This window comes from Schistocerca piceifrons, chromosome 6 (assembly GCF_021461385.2).
Source record: "Schistocerca piceifrons isolate TAMUIC-IGC-003096 chromosome 6, iqSchPice1.1, whole genome shotgun sequence".
Taxonomy (NCBI): Eukaryota; Metazoa; Arthropoda; class Insecta; order Orthoptera; family Acrididae; genus Schistocerca; species Schistocerca piceifrons.
In genome coordinates, this window is record NC_060143.1 from 229532680 (window position 1) to 229553684 (window position 21005).

At 44.1% G+C, this 21005-nt stretch overlaps 1 protein-coding gene and 1 non-coding gene across 2 annotated transcripts in view; both read left to right on the plus strand.

Moving 5' to 3' along the window:
- Positions 1–21005, plus strand: part of LOC124802919 (medium-chain acyl-CoA ligase ACSF2, mitochondrial-like) — a 266038-nt gene that overhangs the window by 190405 nt on the left and 54628 nt on the right. The window contains exon 8 of the mRNA XM_047263990.1: positions 11752–11920. Within this exon, the coding sequence (XP_047119946.1) occupies positions 11752–11920 (169 nt within the window). The remainder of the gene's footprint in view (positions 1–11751; positions 11921–21005) is intronic.
- Positions 11417–11491, plus strand: Trnas-cga. Its single transcript has one exon. It is a non-coding gene; the product is annotated as a tRNA-Ser (tRNA).

Here is a 21005-nt window from a genome sequence, read left to right on the forward strand (position 1 = left end):
ACGTTCCAGCTACCTGTGCCAACCTATAAAATAGCTGCCGACCACTGTCCCCTAATGTCTCTTTGGTCCAGCAGAGCACTACTTAAGCTCTACACAAAGTTGTCTAAACATCCATTTCCATTCAGTGACTCGTTCCTATGAACCAAAGTATGTGGAAGCATCACATACGCGCGGACACACACATTCTCTCTGGCAGACAAGATAAGGAGTAGGCAAATGAACACAGAAATATAGCATGGGACACAGTAGTGTAGCATGAATACATAATAAACATGGTAATAGCAGTATATATATATATATATATATATATATATATATATATATATATGTGTGTGTGTGTGTGTGTGTGTGTGTGTGTGTGTGTGTGTGTGTGTGTGTGTGTGTGTGTGTCTGTGTCTGTGTGTAAACGTGAAATATAAGTTATAAGTTCAGAAAATACAGTATCTGAATATTAAAGTGCCACTATGGCTGTCTAATGAAACATTCTACTGTTCATCCTTCTCCCCAGAATCAAAAGCACAGACGCACCGACAAAATGAAATGCTACGAGGTATAGAAAGGGCTTAGGCAGCTCAGTAGAGCCAATGGAATGGGTCACATTGAGACGTTTCATCATCCTACGCTTCCGGAGAATAACATGATCATGGAGTGACCTTGCTATGCAGGGCCATTTCTAATTTTTTTACTAAGACAAATCAGAAAACATTAAATAAATATTTAAAAAAAACAAAGACAAACGTAAGCAGAAAACAAAGACTCGTACCAAGTATTCCAGAAACAAATTGTACCATAAATTAACATCTTAAACCTATATCTCATATTTCGCTGTGGTCTTGGATTAACTAATCAGTAGCCGGCCGAGGTGGCCGAGCGGTTCTAGGCGCTACATTCTGGAGCCGCGCGACCACTACGGTCGCAGGTTTGAATCCTGCCTCGGGCATGGATGTGTGTGATGTCCTTAGGCTAGTTAGGTTTAAGTAGTTCTAAGTTCTAGGGGACTGATGACCTTAGAAGTTAAGTCCCATAGTGCTCAGAGCCATTTGAACCATTTGAACTAATCAGTACGTCCCCTTACGGACCACCCTGGTTTACTTATGGTTACTGTGTTTGAAATTACATCGTAATCTGACTCATGATATCCTGGATGTATTCGTCATATTCAGTAAGCAAGACAAATGAGGGCAATGACTGAGCCCGTCGATTTTTTAAAAATATACATTCATTTAACAACACTGGTAAATCGAGACAACAATATACACTAAATTACAATATAAAACAATATAGAAGAGACGCCACTGAAGAAGAAGAACATAATCGTTATCTTTGTTCTTGACTGGGGAAGTCACTTCGATGAAAATCTCTCTGCCGTTGAAAAAGACTAATTAAGGTGTCCTGATAGTCGGATGCTTGCGTAGTAGGGCAGCACAGGAACAATGAAAGTAACACAAAATAGTGAATAGTAAAATATATTACTCAACTTTGGTAACGCTGATTACAGCAATTGTAACATACTGGTTTTGCCTATCTGCCCTACGTTGACTACAGTTCCGTGACCATTAACTAAATATGTTCTCTGAACTAAAGTTGGAAGGAAACTAATTTTCTGCCTTGATGTGCTTTTTGAAGAACAGTTCCAAACTAACAGCATTCTGATTAAATCTCTAGGCAACGGTCTCTGTCCATACACAGTAATTGTATTCACTGTTCTGTTACTAGTGAAGACTAACCACTGTCTGTCTATCGTCCATCTATCTACCGGCCACTGTTTCTATCTAACTCGCTAGCAAGACTCGAACTGACTTCAACTTGCAGCTGACAACTTCTGCTCGTGCACAGTTAGTCAAGCGAGCGTCTCTCTTCCTGTTGGCACTGTCTCTCCAAGGGGTGTGATTGATTTCGTGGGCAGTGTGACTGGTTTGTGGGCAGCGATGTCCCTACTGCAAGCGGACGTCCACTGTACTTCTGGTACCAACTGTCACAAACTCTTCTTGTGTGGTATCTCAGTACATCACTGTCTAGAATACAAACTACATGTATGTGTATGACATGGGAAAATCAAAATCTTCTTTTTATTGTGTAGGAAACACATTTCAACTGACTCATTGGCCAGAAGGATCCAATAGTACACAAAACAGTTTAACTTGCTTAAAAGTCAATACAATAAAACAAGTACACAGATCAATATCAGTTGATCACACTGGCCAAAGTTCATCAAACATATAGATACAAATATTAAAGAAAACAGTCACAGATAATGAGTCATCAGTCCTTTCGTAAGAGAACCACACATTGACTTTTTTCCGTATTCGTTGCACTTAGCACTTCACTTGTCACACAGTCACTAAGGGCAGAGGGACATTTTGGTGGAACTTCATGGAGGGTACATGGAGGGTTATGATAGGATTCAATTGTGCACTTGTCAATGACTGAAGACTGTTCATCTACGACCCAAGTGGCCTTCCTGACCCCGACGTCCCTCCAAAGAACCTCAACGTAGCTCGTACAGACGCCCTCGTCTTGAATCCTCAGATGCACTGCATGACACGGCAGCACACACAGGTAACAGATGGTGGGCTATGGCATCAGGTAGTGGATGATCCCATCTCGGAACCAGCACATGCGTAAGGGCGACATGCGCTAGATATCTATTGCACCCTATTGGAATGCAGTGGACATCTTCTTCACCTCTTGTGACACCAAGCAAAGAGTCACATCACAGTGGTCAGCTGGTCTGATGTGAGTACATTGTATCACTCCGCTGAGATGTCGTTACTTGGTGTCATCAGCTAGTGCAATGCTGATGGACAACATGAATGACACACCCCTTCAATGAACCTCACTTCATCTTCTTCCAACGACTCCATCATTGACACCACCACAGTGTGCAGAGTAAGCCATACAAGCCTCTTGGCAGTGCTGCAGTGGTCGGACCATGCCTCTCGTTGTGGCTTGGTGTCCTAATTGTGTGGAACAATGACAACCACAGCAGATGGCACACCAACTAGGCGTTGATTACTCCACAGCACTAGAATGCAAGACTAATTGGTAGAGTGCCATATACAACTTGTTGTAGTGCTGTGGGGGGTGGGTCATACCCACACACTGCTCGTGACGTTTGGCAGTTACTGTTGGCGTGTACATTAGGTCCAGTTGGTCAGTGGGCAGAGCACCGCCAGCTATCGCTGGACAGACAATCTCAGAAGGCTGTTGCACCATGGATACACAATGTGCAATGAGCTCAGGTATCCACTGCCATGACGTCAGAGAAGGGTGCGCCAGGCGCTCCCCCACTCTCCTCTAGCTTGCTGACAGAACCCCAGGCACCTCAGTGAATAGATCTGGAAGGCCCCACATTCCTCCACTGCTAATCCAGCATCACCCACATTTCCTGTGTGAGTTACTGGGGAAACACAGCTGTATTCATTTCTCGACAGCGACTGGACTCGCAGACAATACACAAATAATATGACATTCAAGTAAGAAAATACAAAATCCATTTTCCCTGAAAGTGCTTTACAGAGCGTGGGTTTTCAACCTAACTTTAAGCCTATTATTGGTTAGGGAAATATGATCCAACTTTACAATATGGGCTGTGTAAAACGTTTTAAAATTAATTATGTTTTGAATGTGGGGAAATTTCTGAACATAGGCATGAGGTCATGCTGTTCCTAAGCTATTTTTCCACGATATCTTTTCCTTCCAGGAATTATAGTACCGCTAAAAAAAGCTGCTTCTCGTTGGAGTTTGAAGTAGATTACATTACTTTTACATAACAGTAGGAGCAAAAATTATTTTGCCTACCAGCACTATGAAACACCAGTTTTAATTTCTCCATAAGTACATCAGATGAGCATTGTACACAAATCACACTGCCTGTCAAAAATGTGAAGTACTCATAAGACATGGTCGAATTTCAATGTAACTATGTACGCATTACACCATCGTCAGGTGCATATACATTTTTTTCTTAATAACTTTTGGCTATAAAGGATGTTCCTTTTTCTCTGAAAGCTTTTATTTCTCAGTAATTAGGACAAGTGTGCTTAATTCTCAATAAACGTTTAATACTCAATAATTAAGGCAAGGATATGTAATACTCAATAACTTTTTATAAAGGTATTCTGTGGCAGCATCTCGATACGGCAACTGTGGGGAAAACAAATCTGTTAATCTGACATGGGGGTCAGCGGTAAACTGATAATGAATTGTGTAAGTACAGAGTGATCGTCGTGAAATGAGTTAGTAGAGGATAACTGCCGACGGCAGCACATAGAATTATGGAAGCTACTACCCCACACCTGCTGTGGTATGTGAAAGCAAATGTTTGATGACTTGCAAGTTAAGACGTTAGAGTGAAGTTCTAAGATATTAAAGTTGTAAACCGATATGACTCTCCCTACATCCCACACAGAAGCGGCTCAGTCTCACCATATTGCACCTGTGGGTGGCAGAATTCTATGATCTCAGTCTGCGGTAGCGCCGGCGACCTGCATTCTAAGTTAGGGTCATGAGATGAAGATCTGTGGAGCAGTGCTGCAAAACAATCAGGAGGCGAGGAGTGTCAGAAGAAGACTCTGACGACGTGTGTTGCTGTACTCTCTGATGAAGTCTCTTACAGTGTCACGGCGTCCGTCGAGGAAACCTCGCTTTACTGTGTTTTTCGTTACAGGCTAGCCCTGCTTGGCCGGATTCTATTTCTTGCAAGCTCCGACCACTGAAAATGCGTCCCTGAGAGTACAGGTCCACTTTTCCTGTGGACTATGTTGAGGTTGTTTAACCAGTGAAATTTTTCCTAATGGTTTCTTCGATAAAATCGTCCCTCACTCTGTCTGTCTCTTTCTTCAGCAAGTGAGGGAGGTTCCTTTCGGCATTGCCGCCCTCGCAGTCGCTCTGGGAAAATGTTCCATGTGGAACAATGTCCGTTCTTCTTACATTCTTAAAAACTTCTATTCTGTAAGAGCTGCATATGCAGCAGCGTCCCACGATTTCAAAGACTCGTGGTTTCTTTTCATCTGCCTGGTAATATCCCAAAGGTCGTTTCTACATTCAGCAAACAGTAACGCCTTCCGCTAAGGTTCCTCCTCACTCTATCTCATAAAACGTTTTTACAGGCAGTCGTCCACGAAGTTTTTCTGTTAAGGAATTCTTCCAGAAGCACCGCCGGGCGCCACATACGGCTCTGCCGGCCCTTGACTTCGTGTGACCGCCACCCATCATCGGCCGTTCTCCGAAGAAGTACAACGGAGCGTCTGGCCATCGCAGCATTCAGGTCACTGGCCGGTCGTCCAGTTTGCTTCCAAAGCACTTTACTATTCTCCAGTAGCACGAAAACCCATTTTATACTTTTTTTAAGTCATCAGACTTCTGACTGGTTTCATGCGGTCCGCCACGGATTCCTCTCCCATGCCAATCTCTCCATCTCAGAGTAGCACTTGCAACGTGCGTCCTTCAGAATATTTCACTCTGCAGCGGAGTGTGCGCTGATATGAAACTTCCTGCCAGATTAAAACTGTGTGCCGGACCGAGACTCGAACTCGGGACCTTTGCCTTTCGCGGGCAAGTGCTCTACCAACTGAGCTACCAAGCACGGCTCACGCCCTGCCCTCACAGCTTTACTTCCGCCAGTACCTCGTCTCCTACCTTCCAGTCTTTACAGAAGGTTCACAGGAGAGCTTCTGTAAAGATTGGAAGGTAGGAGACGAGGTACTGGTGGAAGTAAAGCTGTGAGGACGGGGCGTGAGTCGTGCTTGGGTAGCTCAGTTGGTAGAGCAGTTGCCCGCGAAAGGCAAAAGTCCCGATTTCGAGTCTTGGTCTGGCACACAGTTTTAGTCTGCCAGGAAGAAACATACGGCCTCAATTATTTGCTGGATGTATTCCAATCTCTGTCTTCCGCCACAGTTTTTGCACTCTACAGCTCCCTCTAGTACCATGGAAGTTATTACCTGATATCTTAACTGATGTCGTATCATCTTGTCAGTGTTTTCCGTGTTTTCCGTCTTTCTCCGATTCTACGTAGAATCTGCTCATTCCTTACCTTATCAGTTCACCTAATTTTCAACATTCTTCTGTAGCACGACTTCTCAAATGCTTCGATTCTCTTCTTTTCCGGTTTTCCCACAGACCACGTTTCACTACCATACAATGCTGTGCTCCAGACGTACATTCTCAGACATTTCTTCCTCAAGTTAAGACCTATGTTTGATACTAATAGACTTCTCATCGCCAGGAATGCCCTTTTTCCAGTGTTAGTCTACTTTTGATGTCCTCCTTGCTCCGTACTTCATTGGTTATTTTGCTGCCTAGATAGTAGAATTCCTTAACTTCCTCCAATTCGTGACCATCAATCCTGATGTTAAGTTTCTCACTGTTCTCTTTTCTGCTACTTCTCATTACCTTCGTCTTTCTTCGATTTATTCTCAGTCCATATTCTATACTCATTAGACTGTTCATTCCGTTCAGCAGATCATGTAATTCTTCTTCACTTTCACTCAGGATATCATTGATATCCTTTCACCTTGAATTTGAATCCCACTCTTGAACCTTTCTTTTATTTCCATCATTGCTTCTTCGCTGTATAGATTGAACAGTAGGAGCAAAAGACTACATCCCTGTCTTACGCCCTTTTTAATCCGAGCACTTCGTTCTTAATCTTCCACTCTTATTATTTCCTCTTGGCTCTTGTACTTATTGTGTATTACCCGTCTCTCCCTATAGTTTACCCGTATTTTCCCCAGAATTTCGGACAACTTACACCATTTGCCATTATGGAGCTCTTTTCCAGGTCGACAAGTGCTATGAACGTGTTATGATTTTCTTTAGTCCTGCTTCCATTACCAATCGCAACGTCGGATTTGCTTCTCCGTTGCCTTTACCTCTCCTAAAGCCAGACTGATCGTCATTTAACACATCAGTTTTCTTTTCCCTTCTTCTGTATATTATTCTTGTCAGGAACTTGGATGCATGAGCTGCTAAGGTGGTTGTGTGGTAATTCTCGCACTTGTCATCTCTTGCAGTCTTCGGAATTGTGTGGATGATATTTTTTCGAAAGTCAGATGGTATATCGCCAGACTCATGAATTCTACACACCAAGGTGAATAGTCGTTTTCTTGTCACTTCCCCCCAATGATTTTAGAAATTTTGATGGAATGTTATCTACCCCTTCTGTCTTATTTGATCTTAAGTCTTCCAAAGCTCTTTTAAATTCTAATACTGCAAGTAACGGTTACCCATACATTTAAGATGAATTACTTATGCAGGTCGAGGATGGATCTCTAATCTGAATATGGTAAATTTTCAGATGATGCAGGTCCGTTCAAAAGAACGGTCCCTTAATACAGGTATGTGAATGATTAGAGTTACAATACTCTGTGACAGGCAGAACGGCCACTAGAGAGCATTAATGTTGTTCGTGTTTACTGTTGTTACCAGGAACGGCAGAGTGTAATCAAAGAGCGTGAACAGTGTCAGACGTTGAGTAACACTGTTAAGGACATGGAGACAGAGTGTGAAACGGGCCTCATTGCGAGTGTCCATGTGACTTGTTGTACGAATCACGCAATAATCAGCTTTTTGGGGCATATGGATGTAACAGTGCACCGATGTTGGACTGCATGGGAACGTGAGGGCTGGCATACTCGCCGTCAAGGTTCGCGTCGACCAGGTCTGACCCCTGGAACGGAGGAGTGCTGTATTGTGCACCAGGTGCTTCATAGCACCTTCACATCCGTTCTGCCATCTGGGAACAACTATTGGACTCCCTCTAACATTCTGTGTCATCCCATACTGTTGGTCAGAGACTACCAGCAGTCAGACCAGTGAATTTCCATTCCAGGTGTAGGCTGCATTTGGAATGGCACCGTGATTGGGAAGTTTCGAGTGCTAACGAATGGGGTCTCATTATTTTCAGGTACCGGGCGTGGTGGGGCAGTGGTTAGCACACTGGGCTCGCATTGGGAAGGACTACGTTGGAAACCCGCGTCCAGCTGCCCTGTTTTAGGTTTTCCTGGTTTCCCTAAATTGCTTCAGGCAAGTGCTGGGATGGTTTCGATGGGACCGTTGACCTCGCTGTTTGGTCCCCTCCCCCAAATCAACGAACCAACCTACACTACTGGCCATTAAAATTGCTACACCAAGAAGAAATGCAGATGATAAAAGGGTATTCATTGGACAAATATATTATACTAGAACTAACATGTGATTACATTTTCACGCAACTTGGGTGCATAGATCCTGAGAAATCAGCACCCAGAACAACCAGCTCTGGCCGTAATAACGGCCTTGATACGCCTAGGCATTGAGTCAAACAGACCTTGGATGGCGTGTACCGGTACAGCTGCCCATGCAGCTTCAACACGATACCACAGTTCATCAAGAGTAGTGACTGGCGTATTGTGACGAGCCAGTTGCTCAGCCACCATTGACCAGACGTTTTCAGTTGGTGAGAGATCTGGAGAGTGTGCTGGCCAGGGCAGCAGTCGAACATTTTCTGTATCCAGAAAGGCCCGTACAGGACCTCCAACATGAGCTCGTGCATTATCCTGCTGAAATGTAGCGTTTCGCAGGTATCGAACGAAGGGTAGAGCCACGAGTCGTAACACATCTGAAATGTAACGTCCACTGTTCAAAGTACCGTCAATGCGAACAAGAAGTGACCGAGACGTGTATCCAATGGCACCCAATTCCATCACGCCGGGTGATACGCCAGTATGGCGATGACGAATACACGCTTCCAATGTGCGTTCACTGCGATGTCGCCGGACACGGATGCGACCATCATGGTGCTGTAAACAGAATCTGGATTCATCCAAAATAATGACGTTTTGCCATTCGTGCACCCAGGTTCGTCGTTGAGTACACCATCGCAGGCGCTCCTGTCTGTGACGCAGCGTCAAGGGTAACCGCAGCCATGGTCTGCGATCTGATAGTCCATGCTGCTACAAACGTCGTCGAACCGTTCGTGCAGATGGTAGTTGTCTTCCAAACGTCCCCATCTGTTGACTCAGGGATGGATACGTGGTTGCGCGATCCGTTACAGCCATGCGGATAAGATGCCTGTCATCTCGACTGCTAGTGATTCGAGGCCGTTGGGATCCAGCACGGCGTTCCGTATTATCCTCCTGAACCCACCGATTCCATATTCTGCTAACAGTCATTGTATCTCGACCAACGCGAGCAGCAATGTCGTGATACGATAAACCGCAATCGCGATAGGCTACAATCCGACCTTTATCAAAGTCGGAAACGTGATGGTACGCATTTCTCCTCCTTACACGAGGCATCACAACAACGTTTCACCAGGCAACGTCGGTCAACTGCTGTTTGTGTATGAGAAATCGGTTGGAAACTTTCCTCATGTCAGCACGTTGTAAGTGTCGGCGCCGGTGCCAACCTTGTGTGAATGCCCTGAAAAGATAACCATTTGCATATCATAGTATCTTCTTCCTGTAGGTTAAATTTCGCGTCTGTAGCACGTCATCTTCGTGGTGTAGCAATTTTAATGGCCAGTAGTGTATTTTCACCGGTGAGTCGCTGTTCTTCACTACCCAGGATGGCTATAGTCAACGATAATTCCAACTACCTGGGGAGAGGTACCATCCCTCCAAAGTTTTGCATAGGCACAACGATGTTACTCCTGGAGTCATGGTGAGGAGAGACATCGGATATGCCTTCAGGTCATGCCTGGTATGTCATAGCCATCCTACTTGGCCCTGTGTTACATCTCATGCGATTGTATCGTGGTACAATTTTTGAAAGGTCAATGCTTGTCCACATTTGGCAAGTGTCCCTATGATCTGTCTCCGTCACACTGAGGTAGTCCCATGGCCAGCAGCGTCCCTTGATCTGTCCACATGTGAGTGGACAATCCCAGACGACAACTATATCCCAGTGTCAACATCTGGGATACGAAGGACCAGTTACAACAGTGGAGGGCGAGTTTGCCTCGATAGAGCGTGCACCCTTGTCTGTCGTAACAGTACACACTTCCAACCCAGAGGTGGTGGTGGTGGTGTGGGATGGTGGTGGTGGTGGTGGTGTGGGAAGGGTGAGGTACAACTTCATACTGATAATTTATATTTAAATTGAAATTGGAGTGAGAAAGCAAGGAAAGGAAAGGGATCATTGCTGTCAGCAGCACCGGCATATTACGCAGTATCAGCGGCGATGAGTGGTAAAATGTACTGGGCTGGGATTCGAACCCAGGATCTTCTGCTCACCAGGCAGGTACGTTAACCCCTGCGCCATCTGGGACGCAGCGGTATCGCAACTGCACAGACTACCTCGGCACGCCGCACGTCTGCAGATTCTGCGTTGTGTCTGTTCTTTCGGACAGGTCCAAAAGAACAGACACCACGTACTCATATAACTGATACGCCTAGCTGGGCAAATGGACCCACCTTCTTCAGTGAGGCTGTACAAACGCGTCCGACCTCCTGTGGGAATCTCAGAGCAGCGAACTTGGAGGAAATGGACAGGGACTGTGGATATGTGGCGCTCTATGGGAATACGGATCGGCAATGAGACGTGCCGAGACAGTCTGCGCGGTTGCGATAACGCTGTGTCTCGGCTGGCATAATGATTAACGCACCTGTCTAGCAAGCAGGAGATCCCGGGTTCGAATCCTGTTGCGGTAAATATTTTCACTCGACGCTGCTGATTCCGCGTAATGTCCCGAGACCGCTGATAGCAGTGATCCCTTTCCTTTTGTTTCTTCCCCTCTCCACCTTTAATTTACATATAATGTGTCACAGCTGCGGATTATGCGTGGTGTCTGTTCTTTCAGACATATCCGAAAGAACAGAAACCATCCAGAATGAGATTTTCACTCTGCAGCGGAGTGTGCGCTGATATGAAACTTCCTGGCAGATTAAAACTGTGTGCCCGACCGAAACTCGAACTCGGGAACTTTGCCTTTCGCGGGCAAGTGCTCTACCAACTGAGCTACCGAAGCACGACTGACGCCCAGTACTCACAGCTTTACTTCTGCCAGTACCTCGTCTCCTGCCTTCCAAACTTTACAGAAGCTCTCCTGCGAACCTTCCAAAACTTTGGAAGTTTGGAAGGCAGCAGACGAGGTACTGACAGAAGTAAAGCTGTGGGTACGGGGCGTGAGTCGTGCTTCGATAGCTCAGTTGGTAGAGCACTTGCCCGCGAAACGCAAAGGTCCCGAGTTCGAGTCTCGGTCGGGCACACAGTTTTAATCTGACAGGAAGTTTCATATCAGCGCACACTCCGCTGCAGAGTGAAAATCTCATTCTGGAAACATCCCCCAGGCTGTGGCTAAGCCATGTCTCCGCAATATCCTTTCTTTCAGGACTGCTAGTTCTGCAAGGTTTCGCAGGAGAGCTTCTGTAAAGTTTGGAAGGCAGGAGACGAGGTACTGGCAGAAGTAAAGCTGTGAGTACCAGGCGTGAGTCGTGCGTCGGTAGCTCAGTTGGTAGAGCACTTGCCCGCGAAAGGCAAAGGTCCCGAGTTCGAGTCTCGGTCGGACACACGGTTTTAATCTGCCAGGAAGTTTCAACAGAAACCATGCAATCATATCATGCTGATAAGTTATCTGGTATTGCCAAGTTCTTCATGTATGTGACTCGATTTTGTAATCGCTGGAACAACATCTCATTCCTCTCAACGTGTTAAGTTTTAATTTTTAATTTTGCTTCTTCTCCTACCTGGATGCGTCTTTTATTTTTCAGGTAATGTACTTCGCAAGAGGACAGCTGTTGTGTCGTTTCGATGAGCGCTTTTTTTTGCCAGGTGCACCGTGGTATATGGCACACCTACCATGTACGTTGACCTGGTCGCCGAGCGAGACTTCGAGGATCGCCGGTTCGAGACCCTGGAGACGGCGGTCAGCAGCGGCTCACCCATCTCCCATCCCCTGTTCCTCGAGCTGCAGCGCAAGTTCGGCGTCCGGAAAGTTGGCGTGAGTGAACCAATCATTTCGTCTCTTATTTTTGAAGTTACGTAGATATGTTCTGAATGTAACTGGAACAGTGATCTATAACAAAACGCCTTGGATAGTCACTTTGTGAGAAATCGTCTTTAGTATTACAACTTGCTTTCGAAGTGCGTAGCGCTGGAAGTCCTGTAGATACATAGGTAAGTAGACAGATACATGGACAGATAGACAAATAAGTGTACTTTTCGTTAACCAAAGAGAAGGTTCTCAAAATGTTCAACATGTCACGCAAACAAAGTACAAATACCTATCTACAAAAGAAGAAACTGTGAAGTGAAATGATGCTTATGCAGGTGTGTTGTTGTTGTGGTCTTGATGCAGCTCTCCATGCTACTCTATCCTGTGCAAGCTTCTTCATCTCCCAGTACTTACTGCAATCTACATCCTTCTGAATCTGCTTAGTGTATTCATCTCTTGGTCTCCCTCTACGATTTTTACCCTCCACGCTGCCCTCCAATGGTAAATTTGTGATCCGTTGATGACTCAGAACATGTCCTACCAACTTATCCCTTCTTCTAGTCAAGTTGTGCCACAAACTCCTCTTCTTCAATGCCTCCTCATTAGTTATGTGATCTACCCATCTAATCTTCAGCATTTTTCTGTAGCACCACATTTCGAAAGCTTCTATTCTCTTCTTGTCCAAACTACTTATCGTCCATGTTTCACTTCCATACATGGCTAAACCCCATACAAGTACTTCCAGAAACTACTTCCTGACACTTAAATCTATACTCGATGTTAACAAATTTCTCTTCTTCAGAAACGCTTTTCTTGCCATTGCCAGTCTACATTTTATATCCTCTCTACTTCGACCATCATCAGTTATTTTGCTCACCAAAGAGCAAAACTCATTTCCTACCTTAAGTGTCTCATTTCCTAATCTAATTCCCTCAGCATCACCCGAGTTAACTGGACTACATTCCATTATCCTCGTTTTGCTTTTGTTGATGTTCATCTTATATCCTCCTTTCAAGACACTGTCCATTCCGTTCAACTGCTCTTCCAAGTCCTTTGCTGTCTCTGACAGAATTACAGTCTCATCGGCGAACCTTAAAGTTTTTATTTCTTCTCCATGGTTTTTCATACCTACTCCGAATTTTTCTTTTGTTTCCTTTACTGCTTGCTCAATATACATATTGAATAACATTGGGGAGAGTCTACAACCCTGTCTCACTCCCTTCCCAACCACTGTTTCCCTTTCGACTCTTGTAACTGCCATCTGGTTTCTGTACAAACTGTAAATAGCCTTTCGCTCCCTGTATTTTACCCCGGCCACGTTTAGAATTTGAAAGAGAGTATTCCACTCAAAACTGTCAAAAGCTTTATCTAAGTCTACAAAATAGAGGTGTGGTAAGTGAAAAGTCTGAAATATATTTTCATTTCAAACTTGTCAATGCATGGTACCAATATGTTCCAATAATCAATTATTCAAAATGATAGTCACAATCACATTAGTTCATTTTGCCGCCAACCGGTTTCAACCCGCGATGGGGTCATCTTCAGGGCAATTTACACCATTTGGTCGCTTGCTGGAGTCGTCACCAGTCACGACTGTCATTTTGAATAATTGATTATAAGTAAATTAATTGCTGTTTCTCCACACAACTATGTTGTCTAAAAATTTATGTTCCAAAAAGCCGCACGCGAAAATGCGATTTTTCAGGGGTCATCTCTCGGGTTCTATAGATCACAGAGCTAAGGGGTAAAGTGTTTTGCACGGTCCTTTGCCTAGCGACCTTTTGTATGCCTATCGGAAGAACGGGAATACTGTAGCTATCCTACAGTACAGGGACAAAATTTAAAAATTGCACAGTTACTCCAGCCCAGGCAAATCGAGCAAATCGCTTAGTTCTTTTGTATTAGATGTGGTCAAGGGCGGATCTTAGGCGGCTTATAAAAGCACCCTTTGTTCAAGGGCGGTTCCTGAGTAAACCCCGAAAACTATGTGCGGATGGTCACTTCCATAATTTCTATTCCTGATAGATCGTCAAAATTTTTACCATATGTTCTTAAGATGAATTTTCGGTGAACTTAAAAACTTTTTCGACATTATTATCCGCTACCGAGATCCAGAGGTTCAATGTTACCATACTTACGCAAAAAAAACGCAAAAAAATTTTAGCCGTTTTTGCACCTTGTGCAGCAATTACCTAAGTAACTAAGCATAGCAAATGGCTCACATTGAGGGCTGTACATTCTTTGGAGATTTATCTAGAAACGCCATTTTCCCGTTTTCGAAAATCTATATCCGTATCAAGATACACACCAAAAGCACCAATTGTAGCGATGGCCTCTTGTGTAGTTTCTACACATGGAAAATCGTTGAAATTTTTACCATACGTTCTTAACAGGATGTTCTCGGGAAATCGTGAAACTTTTTCCATATGATTACCGTTATCGGGATCCAGAGGTTCAAAGTTACCTTATTTAGGCACGTAGATACGCTCATAGTATCTGATCTCAGGTATAAATGTAGTATTAACTGATGTAGTGAACACGTGTCGAGGGTTGGCAAGGATTCAAGAGTCATCTCAAGTGTTCTTAGGTCACCAAACTATGTTTTTACCCTGAATTTTCTTACCAATAAAACTTTATGACGCGCTGTCTCTGTGTAATGGGCACTTCACGTCTGCAGTGACAAAAAAATGGGTTAAAAGCGTCTTAACGTCCCTGAAAATAACTAAAAATAGCTGCAAAAATTATGTGAAACTGCAAAGACTGCAAATTCAGTAAAATATTTCTTATAACATTTTTACAGCTTGAAGATACAAATCATAAGCCGGGCGTTTTCGATGAACTGCGATTGATGAAAAATGTACCCAGAAAAAATATAAAGCAAACGATTTTGAGTTAGATGTATATTGTGCATACCGCTACTTATTTGTTGATTGTGTGTATCAAAGTATATAAATGTGTCGAAGTATATAAATAAATTGTAAAGACTTTACTGACCCATGGAATTCGGTTTAAATAAGCAGAACTGCCTGCTGCAACACGGAAAAGAAAGGGACCAGCTGCTAATGTTGCTGTCAGAACACAAAAAGGTGAATATGTTCCTCTGTAAAAGTGTGGAACCGGCCACTCAGTCCTCATTCCGTCTCTCCTACCAAAAACTTTGGCATGCGAACAGATTCGCGTTTTTTGTGCTGAAAGAGAGTAGCAGAGAGACAGTGAATGTGGAAGAGAGAGAGCACAGCGGCAGTGGGAGAGAAAGAGAGAGGAAACAATGATAGTAGGAGAGAGAATGTGATAATGAAAGAGAAAGAGGGATGGATGAAGACAGTAGCAAAAGGAGCCGAAGAGAGGGGAGATATTGATGGTCAGTGAGAGATAGTGACAGTAAAAGAGGAAGAGAAATGGATGGATATTGAAGGATTGGGAGAAAAAGAGAGAGGAGACTGTGTAAATGAAAGATAGAGATGAGTGGAGACCATACATAGGATCTGGGAGTCTGGACCCTCGCAGACCGGCGAACTTTCATTCTTAAGGGGGAGGTATAGAGGAGGGCACATTTTGGACCGAAATTTTGAGCCCCTTCCCCTCCCAGAATTCATGGCATGCTAATGCATGGTGGAGATAGTTTCAATGGGAAAGAAAGACAAAAGCAGTGTAAGTGAGAGAGGAGGCGGTGGATTATACCGTAAATCAATAGCAGATGAAGGAGCCAGTGAGAGAGATATACAGGGTGGTCCATTGATCGTGACCGGGCCAAATATCTTACAAAAGAAGCGTCAAACGAAAAAACTACAAAGAACGAAACTTGTCTAGCTTGAAGGGAGAAACCAGATGGCGCTATAGTTGCCCGCTAAATGGCGCTGCCATAGGTCAAACGGATATCAACTGCGTTTTTTTAAATAGGAATCCCCATTTTTTATTACATATTCGTGTACTACGTAAAGATATATAAATGTTTTAGTTGGACCACTTTTGAGATAGATGGCGCTGTAATAGTCATAAACATATGGCTCACAATTTTAGACGAACAGTTGGTAATAGGAAGGTTTTTTAAATTAAAATACAGAACGTAGGTACGTTTGAACATTTTATTTCGGTAGTTCCAATGTGATACATGTACCTTTGTGAACTTATCATTTCCGAAAACGCATACTGTTACAGCGTGGTTACCTGTAAATTCCACATTAATGCAAGAAATGCTCAAAGTGATGTCCGTCAACCTCAATGCATTTGGCAACACGTGTAACGACATTCCTCTCAACAGCGAGTAGTTCGCCTTCCGTAATGTTCGCACATGCATTGACAATGCGCTGACGCATGCTGTCAGGCGTTGTCGGTGGATCACGGTAGCAAATATTCTTCAACTGTCCCCACAGAAAGAAATCCGGGGACCTCAGATCCGGTGAACGTGCGGCCCATGGTATGGTGCTTCGACGACCAATCCACCTGTCACGAAATATGCTATTCAATACCGCTTCAACCACACGTGAGCTATGTGCCGGACATCCATCATGTTGGAAATACATCGCCATTCTGTCATGCACTGAAACGTCTTGTAGTAACATCGGTAGAACATTACGTAGGAAATCAGCGTACATTGCACCATTTAGATTGCCATCGGTAAAATGGGGGCCAATTATCCTTCCTCCCATAATGTCACACCATACATTAACCCGCCAAGGTCGCTGATGTTCCACTTGTCGCAGCCATCGTGGATTTTCCGTTGCCCAATAGTGCATACTATGCCGGTTTACGTTACCGCTGTTGGTGAATGACGCTTCGTCGCTAAATAGAACGCGCGCAAAAAATCTGTCATCGTCCCGTAATTTCTCTTGTGCCCAGTGGCAGAACTGTACACGACGTTCAACGTCGTCGCCATGCAATTCCTGGTGCACTGAAATATGGTACGGGTGCAATCGATGTTGATGTAACATTCTTAACACCCACGTTTTTGAGATTCCCGATTCTCGCCCAATTTGTCTGCTACTGATGTGCGGATTAGCCGCGACAGCAGCTAAAACACCTACTTGGGTATCATCATTTGTTGCAGGTCGTGGTTGACGTTCACATGTGGCTGAACACTTCCTGTTTCCTTAAATAACATAACCATCTGGCGAATGGTCCGGACACTTGGATGATGTCGTCCAGGATACCGAGCAGCATACATAGCACACGCCCGTTGGGCATTTTGATCACAATAGCCATACATCAACACGATACCAATCTTTTACGCACTTGGTAAGCGGTCCATTTTAACACAGGTAATGTATCACGAAGCAAATACCGTCCGCACTGGCGGAATGTTACGTGATGCCACGTACTTATACGTTTGTGACTATTGCAGCGCCATCTATCACAAAGCGAAAAACGTGGTCCAACTAAAACATTCATATTTCTTTACGTATTACACGAATATGTTATAAAAATGGTGGTTCCTATTTTTTTAAAAACGCAGTTGATATCCGTTTGACCTATGGCAGCGCCATCTAGCGGGCCAACCATAGCGCCATCTGGTTTCCCCCTTCAAGCTAGATGAGTTTCGTTCTTTGTAGTTTTTTCGTTTGATGCTTATTTCGTGACATATTTGGCCCGGTCACTATTAATGGACCACCCTGTGTACATAGGCAGTGGCAGTGAGAAGGAATGCTAAGTATCAAGACTTAGCTACAAAGAGAAACTGGGTACAAGGATTTGGAGTGTTCTATGTTAAATGAGTGAAAGTATGTTCTCATGCCAAAAATTTTGGTGAGGAAGACGGCATGTGCATTGAGCCAGCTGGTATCCCACGTTTCTGTGAGAGTCTTTTAAAGAGGAACATATCGTAAACTTCCTGGCAGATTAAAACTGTATGCTGAACCGAGACTCTAACTCGAGACCTTTGCCTTTCGCGAGCAAATGCTCTACCAACTGAGCTACCCAAGCACGACTCGCGCTCCGTCCTCACAGCTTTACTTCTGCCAGTACCTCGTCTCCTACCTTACAAACGTCACAGAACCTCTCCTGCGAACCTTGCAGAACTAGTACTCCTGAAAGAAAGGATATTGCGGAGACATGGCTTAACCACAGCCTGGGGGATGTTTGCAGAATCCTGATTCTAGGAACATATTTGCCTCTTTGTTGCTTCGATAGGAGCATTTTTCTACAGGCAAATGTATATAAACTAAGATGTATAATATAGTTTGAAGACTATTGTAGCCAATCATTACCGCCCAGAAGACAATCTACAGTACTTAGATACACAGACTGCATTACTGGACTGAAGATCTGCCGAAGTCAGATTTCATTGAACACTCACTTTATCTGATGTTACACTGACGGGGGATCTGATGTCTGAAGGCGCGGAAGTTGAATGGGCGCTAGAGGGTGTGGACCTGGATACCAGCTAGGGGTCTCTGTGCTTCGGCGCGTCTGCGCCGCGAGCCTCGCCGTGCGAAAAAATGGTTCAAATGGCTCTGAGCACTATACGACTTAACTTCTGAGGTCATCAGTCCCCTAGAACTTAGAACTACTGAAACCTAACTAACCTAAGGACATCACACACATCCATGACCGAGGCAGGATTTGAACCTGCGACCGTAGCGGCCGCGCGGTTCCAGACTGTAGCGTGTAGAACCGCTCGGTCATCCCGGCCGGCCCTGATAAGTCTTTCTGCAGTATCGCAGAAGGAACGTACAGCTTTTCGTAGCCCTATTATAGGACCCCCATTCAAACTCAGTCAGGTACTGATAATGGCATCTCTGTCACCTTTAACATCAACTCACCAAGTCCAATCTCAAAGGTAACTAACGCTCACGCCCGTTACAGCGTATATTCGAAGCAAACTTGGTTTGCATCCTAGTAGTGGACCTACTAGGGTCACTTTTATGCGACTGGCACGAAATTTCAATAGATTTCATCTTTCAGATGTAGAAACACGCCTATCAGCTTTCATCTATGTCGCACAACTCCTTGTTGGTTTTGTGATTTTTTTTTCTGTCGGTGCATTAATAACCTATATACCAACTGTTTCTACTAAGAAATTCGCCAATGGAGTGGAAGTAACTGGCCACCAATAAGTCGTTTAGCATTCTCTTAAATTGCACTTCTTAGTAGTAGCCAAATTTTTTATACTTGTTGAAGAGTTACTGAGCATACACAGGGTGACCCTCATTCTTATGTCTGTGTCAGCTAGTATGTCTACGTAAGGCACATTGTGTTTACGTCTTAGCTGGTATGATGTGGTTCATCTTGCATCTTGGAGCATAGATAACAAAAATGGTTCAAATGGCTCTGAGCACTATGGGACTTAACTTCTAAGGTCATCAGTCCTCTAGGACTTAGAAGTACTTAAACCTAACTGACCTAAGACATTACACACATCCATGCCCGAGGCAGGATTTGAACCTGCGACCATAGCGGTCGCGCGGTTCCAGACTGTAGCACCTAGAACCGCTCGGCCACCCCGGCCGGCGGAGCGTGATATCGGTTGCCTTCACGTTACGATCAAGCTCTTTGTACAAGGGCTATTCAGAAAGTAGGGAACGTTTCCGTGTGACGCCGCTAGGCGCGCGCCGATCGCGTATATCTTGGTGTGTGCGTGATGGGCAGCTTAGTCGTCATCCATCCTTGACAGTGGGAACGTCTCTACACGTCTGTTTTTTTTTTTTTTTGTTCGAATCTGAAATGTGCGCTGCAATCGAAAATCCCGCCAGTTGTGAGGTGCGGTCTCTGATGCGGTTTTTGTTGGCAAAAAAACCTAAGACCTACAGAAATTTATCGTGAACTGTGCGAAGTGTACGGGAACAACGTAATGAGTAAATGTTCCTTTTGGAAATGGTGCATTCGGTTTAAAAGTGTCCGAACCAACGTTCGTGATGAAGAGCAGAGTGGACGCTCGAGCATTGTGACGGACAATCTTGTCGCTAAAGTTGATGTAACGATTCGTGACAACCCTCGCTTCACAATAACGGAGGTTTCGCTTTCTTTTCAACAAGTTTCTTGGACTTTGTTGTTTGAAGTGGTCACTCAAACTCTGGGCTATCCCAAAAACCAAGAAAATGTTTGCAAACCTCGTCAGCAGGGAAGTTCATGGCGACATTGTTTTGGGATACGCAAGGTGTGCTTCTTATTGATTTTCTCGAACGTGGAGCAGCCATAAATTCTGCCTGGTACTGTCAAACTTTTCACAGCCTTAGAAGAGCAGTTCAAAACAAACGCCGAGGAAAGCTGACGTCCATAATTTTGTGTTTACACGACAATGGCCGACGTGACATGTCAAACCGCACTGAAGAACTCCTTAATTCATTAAAATGGGAAATTTTCCCTCATCCGCCCTACAGTCCCGATCTTGCACCAAGCGACTTCCACTTGTTTCTCAAGATGAAGAACTGGCTTGCAATGCAGCGCTTTGATGACGACGCGGAACTCCAGGTGGGCGTGACTCACTGGCTGTGGTCTCAGGCGGCAGAATTTTACGACGAAGGTCTTTCAACGCTTGTCCACCGCTATGATAAGTGCCTCAATGTGTTTGGTGACTATGTGGAAAAGTAGTTAGTCAGTCGCTCTTTCAGATATGTATAATAAAATGTATGTCTTGTATTTAGTTTTTTTTAATGCCAGGACATTCCCTACTTTCTGAATAGCCTTCGTACTTTAATTGTGTCATCGTACTTTAATTGTGTGATCTCGGTAAACTTAGTTTTGACAGCAATTTTGACAGCTCTGACTCCAGTGATGCAAATTGTTTACAACGGAAATTTTGTTTCGCGAAAAGTCAGTGGTTACGTTTAGTTTTCAGAGGTAGTATTTTCTGATTTCACATAAAAATAAAAGTTCCATTGCTTTGTGTTCATCATGATATTTTACCCATTTTTTTCTAACTCGTTTCTTTTGTAATGTTTTAAAATCTGTTTGCTCATTAAGGCTGTCCCATGGCTATTTTTTTCTATGAGTGTAAATTTCCACTTCCTCCAAAATATATAAATTTGTAAAGGAAAATGGATACAAGAAAAGGATAAATTGTCACGACAGACACAAAACAATAGAACATTTCTTATTTACATAAAACCAAATCATCTCTAAGTAAACTCACAAATACTACTGCTGAAATTATACA